We start from the raw sequence: 17,150 nt of genomic DNA, 5'->3' as shown, positions 1-17,150 counted from the left end.
CGAGACCTGGTGTCATGGTACATCAGTCATTGAAAGTTGGCATGCAGGTACAGCAGGTGGTGAAGAAGGCAAATGGCATGTTGGCCTTCATAGTGAGAGAATTTGATTATAGGAGCAGGGAGGTGTTACTGCAGTTGTACAGGGCCTTGGTGAGGCCACACTTTGAATATTGTATACAGTTTTGGTCTCCTAATCTGAGGAAGGCCATTCTTGCTATTGAAGGAGTACAGCAAAGGTTCACCAGACTGATTCCCGGGATGGCAGGACTGACATATGAGGCGAGACTGGATCGATTAGGCTTTAGAAGAATGAGGGGATCTCATAGAAACATAAAATTCTGACGGGATTGGACAGGTTAGATGCAGGAAGAATGTTCCCGATGTTGGGGAAGTCCAGAACTAGGGGTCACAATCTAAGGATAAGGGGTAAGCCATTTAGGACTGAGATGAGGAGAAACTTCTTCACTCAGAATTGTGAACCTGTGGACTTCCCTACCACAGAAAGTTGTTGAGGCCAGTTCGTTAGATATATTGAAAAAGGAGTTGGATGTGACCCTTATGGCTAAAGGGATTAAGGGGTATGGAGAGAAAGCAGGAATGGGGTACTGAGGTTGCATGATCAGCCATGATCTTATTGAATGGTGGTGCTGGCTCGAAGGGCCGAATGGCTTAATCCTGCACCTCTTTTCTATGTTTCTATGTTTCTATCAGGTGGCTACCAGGATGTTTGGAGTGAGCCTTTGGTTTAGTGTTCGCATTCCTTCCTGAGTCAGAGGGAGAAGGTTTCAAACCTCGCTCCAGATAGTCCAGGCATATGGAGACAAGAACTCTGGCTACGAGTTCTGGGTTGACATCCAGCAGGATACTCTCCTCCGATAGGTAGCCCCCCACAATTCAAAGGGTGGGTGAAGGAGGGGCAGGATAAAGGGGATTGAGGAAGTGTTTAGCCAAGAAACAGAGAAGGGGAAAAGAAAGGGTCAGAGAGCAAGAGTGAGCGCAAAGGAATAGGGAAGAGAAAGACTTGTATTTATATAGCATCTTAGCACATCTCAGCAAAGTCTCAAAGTGCTTTACATTGAAAAATTGAGGCTATGTGGGTGAGCACAGCAAGATTGTGCAGAGAGAACGCCGTTAAATCTTGATGGTGTTGGTCGAGAGGAGACGATTCTCCAGGAGACTGGAAGAATTCCTTGTTCTTTGTAGAGGCCGAGGATCTTTACCAACTGGCTGAACAGTTGGGACAGGGAGACAGGGCATTGGTTCAATGTCTCATTCAATGGACAGAACCTTCTTAGTTCCCTTAGTACGCAGCCTAGTAATGTAGTAACTTATGATCTAGAAGTGCTTTTAAAAAGGATGGAAGCAATCCTTGAGGAGAAGGACAGATTGACAATATCAGCAAGGGGAATTTAGTGGGTTACAGGCAACAGATAGTGAACTTCATCGTGAAAAGGAGTCGTATCAGGGCTGCAGAGAGCGAGGGAGCAGAAAATTCAGAAAAAAGCAGTGGGGATCAGGTTGAAAGAAAGATTGTGCGGAATAAAGGACAGGAAGAGGCTGAGTAGCTGGGTTTGATTTCACAAAGAAGTCCATGAGTAGTGTGATGGAAGACTCCCCATTCATCTGGCTGGGAGCAGTGTAACGACACTCAAGAAGCTTGACATCATCCAGGATACAACAGTCCACTTGCTCAGCATTCTGCCACTGGATTCAATATCTACCCACTCTATCTCTTGTCCTATAGATAGCATATACTGCAGTTATATGCTATCTATAGGATGCACTACAGCAACTTGCTGAACCTACTTCTACAGCACAATGATGTGACCTCTACCACCTAGAAGAACAAAAGCAGCAAAATGATGGGAACACTTCAAGTTCCCCTCCATGTCACACATCATCCTGATTTGGGTATTTATCACTGTCCACCATTGTTGCCAGGTCAAAGTCCAAGAACTCCTTACCCATCATTTTACGCTTTACTTTGGATCTGGGCATAGTGCTGGAGGATTGGAGGACTGCTAATGTAGTAAGTACCCTTGTTTAAGAAGAGAAAAAGGGATAGGCCGAGTAATTACAGGCCTGTCAGCCTAACGTCAGTGGTGGGAAAGTTATTGGAAAAAAATCCTGAAAGACAGGATAAATCTGCATTTGAATAGGCAAGGATTAATTAAGGACAGTCAGCACAGATTTGTTAAGGAAAGATTGTGTTTGACTAACCTGATTGAATTTTTTGAGGATGTAACCAAGAGGGTCGATGAGGGTAGTGCGTACGATGTGGTATATATGGACTTTAGCAAGGCTTTTGATAAGGTCCTGCATGGTAGATTGGTCATGAAGGTTAAAGCCCATGGGATCCAGGGCAAAGTGGCAAGTTGGATCCAAAATTGGCTTGGAGGTCGGAAGCAAAGCGTAATGATTGATGGATGTTTTTGTGACTGGAAGGATGTTTCCAGTGGGGTTCCGCAGGGCTCAGTACTGGGTCCCTTGATTTTTGTGGTATATATCAATGATTTAGATTTGAATATAGGGGGTATGATTAAGAAGTTTGCAGATGACACAAAAATTGGCTGTGTGGTTGATAATGAAGAGGAAAGTCATGGGCTGCAGGAGGATATCAATCTATGGGTCAGGTAGGCAGAGCAGTGGCAAATGGAATTTAATTCAGAGAAGTGTGAGGTGATGCACTTTGGGAGGGCTAATAAGCAAAGGGTATACACATTAAGCGGTAGGCCACTTAATAGTGTAGATGAACAAAGGGACCTTGGAGTGCTTGTCCACAGATCCCTGAAAGTAGCAGGCCAGGTGGATAAGGTGGTTAAGAAGGCATACGGAATGCTTACCTTTATTGGCTGAGGCATAGAATATAAGAGCAGGGAGGTTATGCTTAAATTGTATAATACTTTGGTTAGGCCACAGCTGGAGTACTGCGTGCAGTTCTGGTCGCCGTATTATAGGAAGGACATGATTGCACTAGAGAGGGTGCAGAGGAGATTTACTAGGATGCTGCCTGGAATGGAGAATCTTAGTTATGAGGACAGATTGGATAGATTGGGTTTGTTCTCATTGGAACAGAGGAGGTTGAGAGGAGACCTCATCGAGGTGTGCAAAATATTGAGGGGCCTGGACATAGTGGATAGTAAGGGCCTATTTCCATTGGTGGAGGGGGCTATTATGAGGGGGCATAGTTTTAAGGTGGTTGGTGAAAGGTTAAGAGGGGATTTGATGGGGGTTTCTTTATGCAGAGGGTTGTGGGAATCTGGAACTCCCTGCCTGAAGTGGTGGATGCAGAAACCCTCACCACTTTTAAGAGATGGTTGGATGGGCACTTAAAGTGCCGTAACCTGCAGGGTTACGGACCTAGAGCTGGTAATTGGGATTAGACTGGATGACCTTACGATGGATGGCGCATATATATTGGTAAGTACTGCAGGGAATAGAATATGGCCAGGGTGATCTGGACTAGTTTCGATCGCCTGGATGGGGTCGGAGAGGAATTTTCCCAGATTTTTTTCCTCCCTAAATTGGCCTGGGCTTTTATCTGGTTTTTGCCTCTCCCAGGAGATCAATCGCTCCGGTTGGGGTGGAGTGTAGAATGTTTTAGTATCAGGGGTGTCACAGTTGTGTGAGGCGGACTGGTTGGGCCGGGTGCTCTTTACCTTTCCGTCATTGTTCATAGGTTTATATGTATCCTTTAGGGCTGCTGACCGAGGGCCGTGTGGCTCTTTGTCGGCCGGCACGGACATGGGCCGAAATGGTCTCCTTCTGTGCTGTAAATTTCTATGTTTTTAACAGCTTCCTGGGGATAGCTACACCATAAGGACTTTAGCAGTTCAAGGGGAAAGCCCACTGCCAACCTCTCATGGCAACTGAGATGGACAGCGCCACCCACATCTTTAAGAGAATTTAAAAGATCAGCTTCTCTAATCTTGAATCAGAGATGACGATTGAGGATGCAATAACTGAGGGGCGAGTGGTGGCAAAGAGGAATTTGAGGTTTCCTTTGCCATCTAGAATCACTCTAGAATAAGAGAACATGGATGTGGAAAAAACGGCTTGCTTTCACCACCTCAGGATGTCCCAGAGCGCTTTCCAGCCAATGAAGTACTTTTGGTGTGTAGTCACTGTTACAATGTGGGAAACACGGTGCCAATTTGTGCTCAGCAAGGTCCCACAAACAACAATGTGAGAAAAAAGCAGATTATCTGCTCAGTGATGTTGATTGAGGAATCAATATTGGCGAGGACCCTGGGTTTAACGCCCCACTCTTGTTGGAAATAGTACCATGGGATCTTTTACATCCACCTGAGAGAGCAAACTTGATTTAATGTCTCAGACAGAGATTGGAGAAGGAGAAGGTGGTGGATGGAGAAAGCACAGGAGATACAACAACTGGCCGACAGCCATGATATGTGAGGATTCTTCTTGCAGTCAAGGCCACCTATGGTCCAAACTCCCAAGGCCCCACCCCACTCCTGGCCAAGAATGGAGAAACACTCATCAAGGACACTAAGGCTGTCAAGGAGCACTTCAAAGATCTCCTCAATCGAGACTCTGCCTTTGATTCGAGTGTTCTCGACTCCATCCTGCAACATGCGACATGCCACCACCTCAGTGAAACCCCAACATTGCACAAGGTAGGCAAAGCCATAAAACAGCTCAAGAATAACAAGGCTATGGGAGCGGATGGAATCCCTGCTGAGGTGCTAAAGTTGGCACGGATACATGACCTCATCTCTCTCATCTGGAGCGGGGGGGAAGAGCATGCCAGCAGATCTCAGAGATGCAGTGATCGTGACCATCTTTAAAAATGGGACAAGTCCAACTGCAGCAACTACAGGGGAATCTCCCTGCTATCAGCCACTGGGAAAGTTGTCGCTAGAGTTCTCTTCAACCATCTTTCCCTGTGGCCGAGGAGCTCCTCCCGGAATCACAATGCGGATTTCATCCCCTATGGGGCACAATGGACATGATCTTTGCAGCGCGATAGCTGCAGAAAAAATGCAAGGAGCAGCGCCAGCCCTTATACATGGCCTTTTTCGATCTTACAAAAGCCTTTGACAGTGTCAACCGTGAGGGTCTTTGGAACGTCCTTCTCCGTTTCGGATGCCCCCAAAAGTTTGTCAACATCCTTCGCCTGCTTCACGATGATATGCAGGCAGTGATCCTTAAAACTGATCCATTACAGACCAAATCCACGTCCGGACCGGGGTCAAACAGGGCTGTGTCATCGCTCCAACCCTCTTCTCAATCTTCCTCACCGCCATGCTCCACCTCACAGTCACCTTGGAGTGGAACTAAACTACAGAACCAGTGGGAAGCTGTTTAACCTACGCCGCCTCCAGGCCAGGTCCAAGATCACCCCAACCTCCGTCGTTGAGCTACAGTACACGGACGACGCCTGCATCTGCGCACATTCTGAGGCTGAACTCCAGGATATAGTCAATATATGCACAGAGGCATATGAAAGCATGGGCCTTACGCTTAACATCCATAAGACAAAGGTCCTCCACTAACCTGTCCTCGCTGCACAGCACTGTCCCCCAGTCATCAAGATTCACGGCGCGGCCTTCGACAACGTGGACCATTTCCCATACCTCGGGAGCCTCTTAACAAATGCAGACATTGATGCGGAGATTCAACACTGCCTCCAGTGCGCCAGTGCAGCCTTCAGCTGCCTGAGGAAAAGTGTTTGAAGACCATGCCCTCAAATCTACCACCAAGCTCATGGTCTACAGGGCTGTAGTAATACCCGCCCTCCTGTATGGATCAGAGGCATGGACGATGTACAGAAGACACCTCAAGTCGTGGGAGATATATCACCAACGATGTCTACGCAAGATCCTGCAAATCCCCTGGGAGGACAGGTGCACCAACATCAGTGTCCTCGACCAGGCTAACATCCCCAGCATTGAAGCACTGACCACAGAGCTCCTTCACAGCAAATGAGACAAAGGTGGGCAGTAGAAACCCTCAAAGCCTCCCCGATAAAGTGCGACATCACCACTGACACCTGGGAGTCCCTGGCCGAAGACCGCCCTAGGTGTAGAAAGTGCATCCGGGAGGGCGTTGAGCTCTTCGAGTCTCATTGCCAAGGGCGTGAAGAGGTCAGGCGCGGGCAGCGGAAGGAGCATGTGACAAACCAGTCCCACCCACCCCTCCCCTCAGTGAATATCTGTCCCACCTGTGACAGAGTCTGTGGCTCTCGTATTGGACTGTTCAGCCACCGAAGAACTCACTTCGGGAGTGGAAGCAAGTCTTTCTCAATTCCGAGGGACAGCCTATGTATGAATGAATGAATGAATATCACTCAAAAATCTGTCTATCTCCACCTTAAATACGTTCAATGACCCAGCCTTCACAGCTCTATAGGGTAGAGTATTCCACAGATTTGGAACCCTCAGAGAAGAAATTCATTGTCATCTCAGTTCTAAATGGGTGACCCCTTATTCTTAAACTATGTCCCCTAGTTCTAGATTCAATCACGAGTGGAAGCATCCTCTCTGAATCTACCTTGACGAGCCCCCTCAGTATTTTTTATGTTTCAATAAGATCACCTCATTCTTCTTAACTCCAGTGAGTATAGGCCCACAGTGCATGAGTGTGAATGCACAAAGTGTGCTAAGTAAGGTTGGTGAGTTGCAGGTGAAATAGCCACTTGGGAATATGATGTCCAGGCGATCATGGAGACCTGGCTCAAAAATGACAGGATTGGGTATTAAATATAAATTGATACAAGGTGTTCAGGAAAAGAAGGAGGTGGGTGTCATGTATGTAACCACAATGTAACACCACAGTATTACTGTATACACTCAACCTAAATGCACACCTTGACCACAAGGGGTGAACTTGTGGGAGACACTCCTTACCTGATCACACAGGTATAAAAAGGGAGGTCCCATGCAGGATCATCACTTGAGGTCCTGTGAATAAAGAGTTAAGGTCACAGAGTGACCTTGTTCCCAGAATGTGCCTCGTGTGGTTTCATATTGTAGAGTAAGGACTTTACAGTGGGGTGGCAGTACAGATTAAGGAGAATATTACAGGGCTGGAGAGAGGATGTCCTGGATGGGTTGAGGACAGAATCCATTTGGTTAGAGTTGAGAAACAATAGAGATGCCATTACATTATGCGGTGTATTCTACATGCCACCAACTAGTGGGAAGGATATAAAGGAGCAAATTTTCAGGGAAATTACAGAGGTGCAAGAACTATAGAGTAATGATAATGGGAGACTTCAACTCTCCTAATATAGACTGGGATCATCATCATAGGCAATCCCTCGAATCGAGGATGACTTGCTTCCACGTCAAAAAGTTCACAGGTGTTTCATTGAAACACCTGACATTCCAGGTACGAACTAAAGCTTGAAGGGTGGAAGATGCCTGTGCTTGGATTTTTTTAACGTGTGGTGACCGTTGCACATCAGCCACCTCACGGGCTTGACAGAGCTAGGTCTTGGCCCAGTAGCAAGGATTAACCAAGACGACTGGAGACCAGCTCTGCTGCACGGACCTGGTGTGCACACATATCGCAGTGTGGGCTGGCCCGTGCTGCCCCTGGGCCCTCGCCTCTTCTGGGCCCCGAACTCACGCCTCTCCTGGGCCCCGATCACGTCCCTCTACAATCTCTCGCCGCTCCTTCGCCCCAACCTGGCCACTGCTGCAGTCCCTGCCCACGCTCCAATCACTGACCTGGACCTTGATGATGTCCCTTTTCACTGCCTTGCTCTCCTGCTCCAGCACGTGCTGCTCCCTGGAGCAGGCCGGGGAGTGGAAGGAGCAATGTGGTGGTGTAGCCCAGCAGGCTGAGTAGCCCCCGGCCTGTGAGCACCATCGGAGCAGGCCGGGGAGTGGAAGGAGCAACGTGGCGGCATACCACTGGGATAGTAGTGTAAAGGACCGAGAGGGGAAGAATTTCTGAAGGGTGTTCAGGAGAACTCTTGATCAGTACGTTCCTGGCCAAACGAGAAAGAAGGCATTGCTCGATCTGGTTCTGTGGAATGAGGTGGGTCAAGTAGAGCATGTGTCATTGGGGAACATTTAGGGAACAGTGATCATAATATCATAAGGTTTAGATTAGCTTTGGAAAAGGACAGGGAACAATCTAAAGTAAAAATACTTAATTGGAGGAAGGCCAATTTCAGTGGGGTTAAAAGATCTGGCCCGGGTAAATTGGAATCAAAGATTGGCAGGCAAAACTGTAATCACAAAATAGGCTGCCTTTAAAGAGGAGATGGTTCGGGTCCAGTCGAGGTACATTCCCACGAGGGGAAAGGTAGGGCAACCAAAGCCAGAGCTCCCTGGATGATGGAAGAGATAGAGAGGAAGACAGAGCAGAAAAAAGGGGGCGTATAACAAATGTCAGATTGACAATACAAGTGAGAACCAGGCTGAATATAGAAAGTTCAGAGAGGAAGTGAAAAAAAAGATAAGAGGGCCAAAGAGAGAATATAATAAATTTGCAGCTAACATAAAAGGGAATCCAAAAGTCTTCCATTGGTATATAAATAGTAAACAGGTAGGAAGAGGAGGCGTCGGGACAATTCGGGACCAAAATGGAGACCTACCCATGGAGGCAGAGGGCATGGCTGAGATACTAAATACATATTTTGCACCTGTCTTTACCAAGGAAGAAGGTGCTGCCAAAGTCATAGTGAAAGAGGAGGTAGCTGAGATAATGTATGGGATAAAAATTGATAAGGAGGAGTTATTAGAAAGGCTGGTTGTACTTAATCACTTTATCAGGGAGGCTTTGAGAGTCTCCTTGTAGCGTTTCCGCTGCCCAGCTTTGGCTCGTTTGCCGTGAAGGAGCTCCAAGTAGAGCACTTGCATTTGGAGTCTCGTGTCTGGCATGCGAACTATGTGGCCTGCCCGGCGGAGCTGATCAAGTGTGGTCAGTGCTTCGATGCTGGGGATGTTAGGCTGGATGAGGACGCTGATGTTGTGATAAAGACATCCCCACTGACACCTGGGAGTCCCTGGCCCAAGACCGCCCGAAGTGGAGGAAGTGCATCTGAGAGGGCGCTGAGCACCTCGAATCTCAACGCCGAAAGCATGCAAAAATCAAGCGTAGGCAGCGGAAAGAGCAAGTGGCAAACCAGTCCCACCCACCCCTTCCCTCAACGAAAGTAGTAGGGAGGTTGGGGATGACATCAAACGGGAAATAGGGATGCGTGCAATAAAGGTACAGCAGTTATCATGGGTGATTTTAATCTACATATAGATTGGACTAACCAAACTGGCAGCAGTACTGTGGAGGAGGATTTCCTGGTGTATTAGGGATGGTTTTCTCGACCAATACGTCAAGGAACCAACTAGAGGGCTGGCCATCCTAGACTGGGTCTTGTGTAATGAGAGAGGATTAATTAGAAATCTGGTCAAGCGAGGCCGCTTGGGGAAGAGTGACCATAATATGGTAGAATTCTTCAGTAAGATGGAGAGTGACAGTTAATTCAGAGACTAGGGTCCTGAACTTAAAGAAAGGTAACTTCGATGGTATGAGATGTGAATTGGCTAGAATAGACAGGCAAATGATACTTAAAGGGTTGACGGTGGATAGGCAATGGCAGACGTTTAAAGACCACATGGATGAACTTCAACAATTGTACATCCCTGTCTGGCGTAAAAATAAAAAAGGGGAAGGTGGCTCAACCGTGGCTAATAAGGGAAATTAGGGATAGTGTTTAAATCCAAGGAAGTGGCATATAAATTGTCTAGAAAAAGCAGCAAACCTGAGCATTGGGATAAATTTAGAATCCAGCAGAGGTGGACAAAGAGTTTAATTAGGAGGGGGAAAATAGAGTACGAGTGTAAGCTTGCAGAGAACATAAAAACTGACTGCAAAAGCTTCCATAGATATGTGAAGAGAAAAAGATTAGTGAAGACTAATGTAGGTCCTTTGCAGTCAGAATCAGGCGAATTCATAATGGGGAACGAGGAAATGGCAGACCAATTAAACAAATATTTTGGTTCCGGCTTCACTAAGGAAGCCACGAATAACCTCCCGAAAATAATAGGGGATCGAGGTTCTAGTGAGAAGGAGGAACTGCAGGAAATCCTTATTAGTCAGGAAATTGTGTTTGGGAAATTGAAGGACGATAAATCCCCGGGGCCTGATAGTCTGCATCCCAGAGTACTTAAGGAAGTGGCCCTAGAAATAGTGGATGCATTGATGGTCATTTTCCAACATTCTATAGACTCTGGATCAATTCCTATGGATTGGAGGGTAGATAATGTAACCCCACTTTTAAAAAAAAAAGGAGGGAAAGAGAAAACAGGGAATTATAGATCGCTTAGCCTGACATCGGTAGTGGGGAAAATGTTGGAATCAATTATTAAAGATGTAATATCAGCGCATTTGGAAAGCAGTGACAGGATCAGTCCAAGTCAGCATGGATTTATGAAGGGGAAATCATGCTTAACAAACCTTCTAGAATCTTTTGAGTATGTAACTAGTAGAGTGGACAAGGGAGAACCAGTGGATGTGGTGTATTTGGACTTTCAAAACACTTTTGACAAGGTCTCACACAAGAGATTAGTGTGCAAAATTAAAGCACATGGTATTGGGGGTAATATATTGACGTGGATAGAGAACTGGTTGGCAGACAGGAAGCAGAGAGTCGGGATAAACGGGTCCTTTTCAGAATGGCAGGCAGTGACCTGGGTGTCATGGTACATCAGTCATTGAAAGTTGGCATGCAGGTACAGCATGCAGAGAAGGCGGCAAATGGTATGTTGGCCTTCATAGCGAGAGGATTTGAGTATAGGAGCAGGGAGGTCTTACTGCAGTTGTACAGGGCCTTGGTGAGGCCACACCTTGAATATTGTGCACAGTTTTGGTCTCCTAATCTGAGGAAGGACATTCTTGCTATTGAGGGAGTGCAGCGAAGGTTCACCAGACTGATTCCTGGGATGGCAGGACTAATATATGAAGAAAGATTGGATCGACTAGGCTTATATTCACTGGAATTTAGAAGAATGAGAGGGGATATCATAGAAAAACATATAAAATTCTGACAGGATTGGACAGGTTAGATGCAGGAAGAATGTTCCCGATGTTGGGGAAGTCCAGAACCAGGGATCACAGTCTAAGGATAAGGGGTAAGCCATTTAGGACCGAGATGAGGAGAAACTTCTTCACTCAGAGAATTGTGAACCTGTGGAATTCTCTACCACAGAAAGTTGTTGAGGCCAGTTCGTTCGATATATTAAAAGGGAGTTAGATGTGACCCTTACGGCTAAGGGGATCAAGGGTATGGAGAGAAAGCAGGAATGGGGTACTCAAGTTGCATGCTCAGCCATGATCATAGTGAATGGTGGTGCAGGCTCGAAGGGCCGAATGGCCTACTCCTGCACTTATTTTCTATGTTTCTATTGTCCCACTTGTGACAGAGCCTGTGGCTCTCGTATTGGACTGTTCAGCCACCAAAGAACTCATGTCAGAAATGGAAGCAAGTCTTCCTCGATTCTGAGGGACTGCCTATGATGAACTTAAAGTGGATAAGTCACCAGGACCGGATGTGATGCATCCTAGGATGCGGAGGAAAATAAATGTGGAAATTGCGGAGTTACTGGCCAAATGGCCTCCTTCTGTGTTGTAACCTTTCTATGATTTGAAAGGTGGCAACTCCAACAGTCAGCTTAGATTTTTGTGCTCACGTCTCTGGAGTGGGACTTGAATCCACAACCTTCAGACTCGGAGCTGAGAGTGCTACCAACTGAGCCATGGCCGACACGGACCAAATGGTTAAGACAGATCAGGCAGGGGACAGCCAGGCTGGTTGTGCAGCCTTTGTTCACTAATCTGCTGTTCACGGATTTTAAATTATGGAGGTAGCTGTTTTTTTCATTCATTCACGGGATGTGGTCATTGCTGGCAAGGTCAACATTTATTGCCCATCCCTAATTGCCTACGAGAAGGTGGTGGTGAGCCACCTTCTTGAACCGCTGCAGTCCGTGTGGTGAAGGTACTCCCACAGTGCTGTTCGGGAGCGGGTTCCAGGATTTTTGACCCAGCGACGATGAAGGAACGGCGATATATTTCCAAGTCAGGATGGTGTGTGACTTGGAAGGGAACTTGGACATGGTGGTGTTCCCACCCGTCTGCTGCCCTTGTCCTTCCAGGCTGTGGAGATCATGGGTTTGGGAGGTTCTGCCAAAGAAACCTTGGTGAGTTGTTGCAGTGCATCTTGTAGATGGTACACACTGCAGCCCCGGTACGCTGGTGTGGAAAGAGTGAAGATGTTAAAAGGGATGCTAATCAAGCGGGATGCTTTGACCTGAATGGTGTCGAGCTTCTTCATGTTGTTGGAGCTGCACTCATCCAGGCAAGTGGAGAGTATTCCATCACACTCCTAAATGGTGCCTTGTAGATGGTGGAAAGGCTTTGGGGACTCAGGAGATGAGACACTTGCCGCTGAATACCCAGCCTCTGACCTACTCTGGTAGCCACAGTATTTATGTGGCTGGTCCAGTTAAGTGCCTGGGCAACGGTAACCCCCAGGATGTCGATGGTGCGGGATTTCAGAGTACATCCCGGACCTTCTGCTTAACCTGATTGCAGTGAGCAAACTGAGCCAATTTAGTTGTGGAGTGGTCCAGAATGATGCTTACGGCTGATTTCTGTGCATGTAGGGAGTGTATTTTGTGGGATTCCTGGGTTGGTCCAAGAATGCCACCAGAAACTCCAGCAGACTGGAGCCAGGATGCAGGAGAGCAAGCAGAAGAGGCACTTGTCTCCACTCCCAATTTGCTTGTGCAACATGAAGTTCGGGTCCATGCACTGACCCTTCGGCCAAATTCTGCCCCAAAAAGGTCAGGAAATTCTGGGCTATTAGGTCATTCTTCACATTGACTAAGCATTGAATCTGATATTCTTACATCACAAATGCTTGATCATATTTGCTGCGTGCTATCCTCACCCAAAGTATAAGACATCAAATTCCGTCAAACTGCAGTGCTCAGCTCTATCCATGTAGTGTCAACAATCACTTTCACAATGGACAATAATTACAAGTTCTTTCACATTCTCACACTTACCTGTATTTCTTTTAGCAAGTCGGTTCAGCAGAAATGATTTTCCCGTGCGGTATTTCCCAACCAAAGCCACAACAACCAAAGGCTGATCAATAGAAGTTAACATGACCACAGCATCTTGACACACAGACAGTTTTCCATCAGTTGAATTTGCAACCAGGTACATTGGAGATTCCATTGGTATGAATGGTGCCATCCTGTTAACCAAGACCACATGATAATAGGATTATCACAGAGAAATTTATATTATATAGTACAGCTACTGGCATTAGTAGGTTGTCAAAATTGGACAATTACGTGAAATATTTTTTGGCAGCTTATACAAACTTTATTTTTTGCTTCAAGAGGTCAAATTATAATTTTAAATTGAATGTCTTTAGATTGCAGTTTTCTTCCTCTTGCCATTGTTTTTTCCAGTACATTTGATATAAGAACACAAGAAGTAGGAGCAGGAGTAGGCCATTCAGCTCTTCAAGCCTGCTCTGCCATTCAATAAGATGATATCTGATCTTCGACCTCAACTCCACTTTCCTGCACTATCCCCGTGTCCCTTGATTCCCTTTATATCCAAAAATCTATCGGTCTCTGTTTTGAATATACTTAATGAGTGAGCATCCACAGCTCTCGAGTACAGAATTCCAAATATGCAGAACACTTTGCATGAAGACATTTTTTCTCATCAGTCCTAAATCGCCGACCCCTAACCAACTGGGGAAATATCCTCCCAGAGAACTGGTTGGCAGAAGGAAGCAGAGAGTCGGGATAAAGGGTCCTTTTCAGAATGGCAGGCAGTGACTAGTGGGGTGCCGCAGGGCTCAGTGCTGGGACCCCAGCTCTTTACAATATACATTAATGATTTGGATGAGGGAATTGAGTGTAATATCTCCAAATTTGCAGATGACACTAAGCTGGGTGGCGGTGTGAGCTGTGAAGAGGACGCTAAGAGGCTGTAGGGTGACTTGGACAGGTTAGATAAGTGGGCAAACACGTGGCAGATGCAGTATAATGTGGATAAATGTGAGGTTATCCACTTTGTTTGCAAAAACACGAAGGCAGAATATTATCTGAATGGTAGCAGATTAGGAAAAGGGGAGGTGCAATGAGACCTGGGTGTCATGGTCCATCAGTCATTGAAAGTTAGCATGCAGGTACAGCAGGCGGTGAAGAAGGCAAATGGTATATTGGCCTTCATAGCGAGGGGATTTGAGTATAGGAGCAGGGAAGTCTTACGGCAGTTGTACAGGGCCTTAGTGAGGCCTCACCTGGAATATTGTGTTCAGTTTTGGTCTCCTAATCTGAGGAAGGACGTTCTTGCTATTGAGGGAGTGCAGCGAAGGTTCACCAGACTGATTCCTGGGATGGCAGGACTGATATATGAGAGACTGGATCGGCAGGGCCTGTATTCACTGGAGTTAAGAAGGATGAGGAGGGATCTCATAGAAACATATAAAATTCTGACAGGACTGCACAGGCTAGATGCAGGAAGAATGTTCTCAATGTTGGTGAAGTCCAGAACCAGGGGACATAATCAAAAATAAGGGGTAAGCCATTTAGGACTGAGATGAGGAGAAACCTCTTCACTCAGAGTTGTTAACCTGTGGAATTCCCTACCGCAGAGAGTTGTTGATGCCAGTTCATTGGATATATTCAAGGGGGAGTTAGATATGGCCCTTACGGCTAAAGGGATCAAGGGATATGGAAAAAAGCAGGAAAGGGGTACTGAGAGAATGAACAGCTATGATCTTATTGAATGGTGGTGCAGGCTCGAAGGGTCGAATGGCCTACTCCTGCACCTATTTTCAATGCTTCTATGTTTCTATCTACCCTGTCAAGCTATTTACGAATTTTGTTTCAATGAGATCATCTCTCATCTTCTAAACTTCTGGGAAGGTAGCCCTAGTCGACTCACTCTCTCCTCATAGGGCAATCCCCTCATCCTCCACACAACTTACTTCCCCACCTAGCTTTGTATTGTCAGAAAACTTGGATACATTACACTTTGTCCCTTCATCTAAGTCATTAAAATAGAATGTAAATAGTGGAGGCCCCAGCACTGATCCCTGCGGAACCCCACTAGTTACAGCCTGCCAACCCGAAATTGACAATCAGACTAGTCATCCTAAGAAAGATTTCAATTCTTGTGTCTAACCAAAATTCAAATAACATTATTATCCAGCAATAGAAATAATTTGCTAATATATCAATAAATACAGAAATGTGATTGAGATTGGAACCCTCTAGAACCCTCTTGTGGACCCTCTGGACCCTGGACAGCGCAGTTTGAAAACCTACACTTTGAGAGGCCTCCTGGTGATGTGCTATGTTGGGTCCCTGGAGTTCCAGTATTTGCAACAAGATATGATGCTTGCACTGTGGCTGGTTTCAAATCCGAATCATTTGCTTAGCTGCTGTCATAAGATGGTGCAGTACAAGTGACACCTTTTAAATAGAACAGGATGTTTAATTGGAGTTATCTTTGTTCTGTTGGGATTTCCCTTCCAAGATGTTTCAGACTTCCATGTGTACACCAGCCTAATCTCCTCCTGAGCAATACACTTTCCATTTGTTTCCTGTTGGGTTCACACAATCTGTTTTAGTAAACCTTCCCCTGAAAATCCCTGGCAATGAGTCCCCATAGAGGAAAACTGGGTGGCTTTAGCTTTTATGCCACAGAGAATTGGATTAAAGCACGGACTGTCTGTCTATCTGGCGCTCGAGTCCTGACTCTCAATCTGAGCCACTTTTTTACCAAACCCAAACTGGACAAGGGCAGGACAATGGAGGAATGTGGGTTTGGAACTTAAATTGATACTAAAGTGTGCCAAAAATGGCATTAAACATTACCAATAAAGCAAAACTTTGAATAAACAAGTGTTTAACAACACAGAAAAACAAAACTAAACTTGAAATATTTTGTTCAAAGAAAAAATATGTGAGTAAATTTCCAGAGTATCAAACAAACAGAAAAGAATCGGGAATAAATGGCAGATTTGTGAGCAACTCTTTAAATCAGACTCATGATACAGGCTCCTTCCTTGTTTAATTATTGAAGAGCAGCACTGCAGATATTTTAAGGAAAGAAAAACATTCACAGCTAAAGAATTACTCTTGTAGACACTGCTATTAAAAACAAGATCAGAACACAAGAGTGGGACAGTTAAAAGTTGCCCAATTTAAAGTTCTATACACTAACGTACGTAGCATAAGAATTGTAGAATCACTGAATGATATGGCATAGAAGGAGTTCATTCAGTCCATCGTGCCTGTGCCATCTCTCTGCTAGAGCTACCAATTAATCACACTTCCATGCTCTTTTCCCATAGCTCTTCAAGTATTTATCCAATTCTCTCTTAAATGTTGCATTGGAATTCACTTCCACCACCGTGTCAGGCAGTGCATTCCAGATGGCAACTCGCTGTGTAAAAAACATTTTTCCTCATATCTCCTGATTATTTTGCCAATCACATTAAATCTGTGCCCTCTGGTTATCAAACTTTCTGCCACTGGAAACAGGTTATCTTTACTCAATCTACAACATTCATGATTTTGAACACCTTGATCAAATCACCTCTTAACCTTCTCTGGCGGCCAGAGTGGAGCTGGGATAAAGCGGAAATGGAAAGAATGACGAGCGAGTGATATCAGAACCAGCGCAGAGATAAAACATGGTTAAAAGGAGCAGACAGAAACCAACTCAAGGGAAAATGATGTCACGGTGAGCACAGCGGAGGAGCTCTGAGGGTGAATAAATCAGGTGTGTAAGCAGTAAGTAATTTGTTTTCTTTAACAACAGCTGTCTACCTAATTTTAATTCAGGCTACTGATAAACAAGTAAATAAAAAAGATTAGAAATGGCAGTGCGGGCTGTGTGTCGGGACTGTAGTATGTGGGAGTTTGTGGACAGTGAGACCATCCCGGATTCCCACAGCTGCACAAAATGTCTCTGCCTTCAGTCACTCCAGTTCAGAGTCAGTGAGATGAAGTGTGAGTTAGACACACTGAAACATAAGGGAGGGGGAGGAATTTCTGGATAGTTTCATTCAGAGAACAGTCACACTCAGAGGAAAGCACAGGTTCAGGAAAGGGAGCCTGTGACTGTTAGGGAGGCAGGTAG

General features: G+C 45.8%; 1 protein-coding gene across 3 annotated transcripts in view; it reads right to left on the bottom strand.

Moving 5' to 3' along the window:
- LOC139249383 (guanylate-binding protein 2-like) overlaps positions 1 to 17,150 on the bottom strand; it is a 72,999-nt gene that overhangs the window by 51,933 nt on the left and 3,916 nt on the right. For all 3 annotated transcript variants that reach the window (XR_011591160.1, XM_070872377.1, XM_070872378.1), the window contains exon 2: positions 13,040 to 13,233. Coding sequence is in view for 2 of the 3 variants with exons in the window: in XM_070872377.1 (XP_070728478.1) it covers positions 13,040 to 13,232 (193 nt within the window). In the remaining variant the exon portion in view is untranslated. The remainder of the gene's footprint in view (positions 1 to 13,039; positions 13,234 to 17,150) is intronic.

Source organism: Pristiophorus japonicus, unplaced genomic scaffold (assembly GCF_044704955.1).
Source record: "Pristiophorus japonicus isolate sPriJap1 unplaced genomic scaffold, sPriJap1.hap1 HAP1_SCAFFOLD_310, whole genome shotgun sequence".
NCBI lineage: Eukaryota > Metazoa > Chordata > Chondrichthyes > Pristiophoridae > Pristiophorus > Pristiophorus japonicus.
This window is presented reverse-complemented; position numbering and strand designations above follow the sequence as displayed.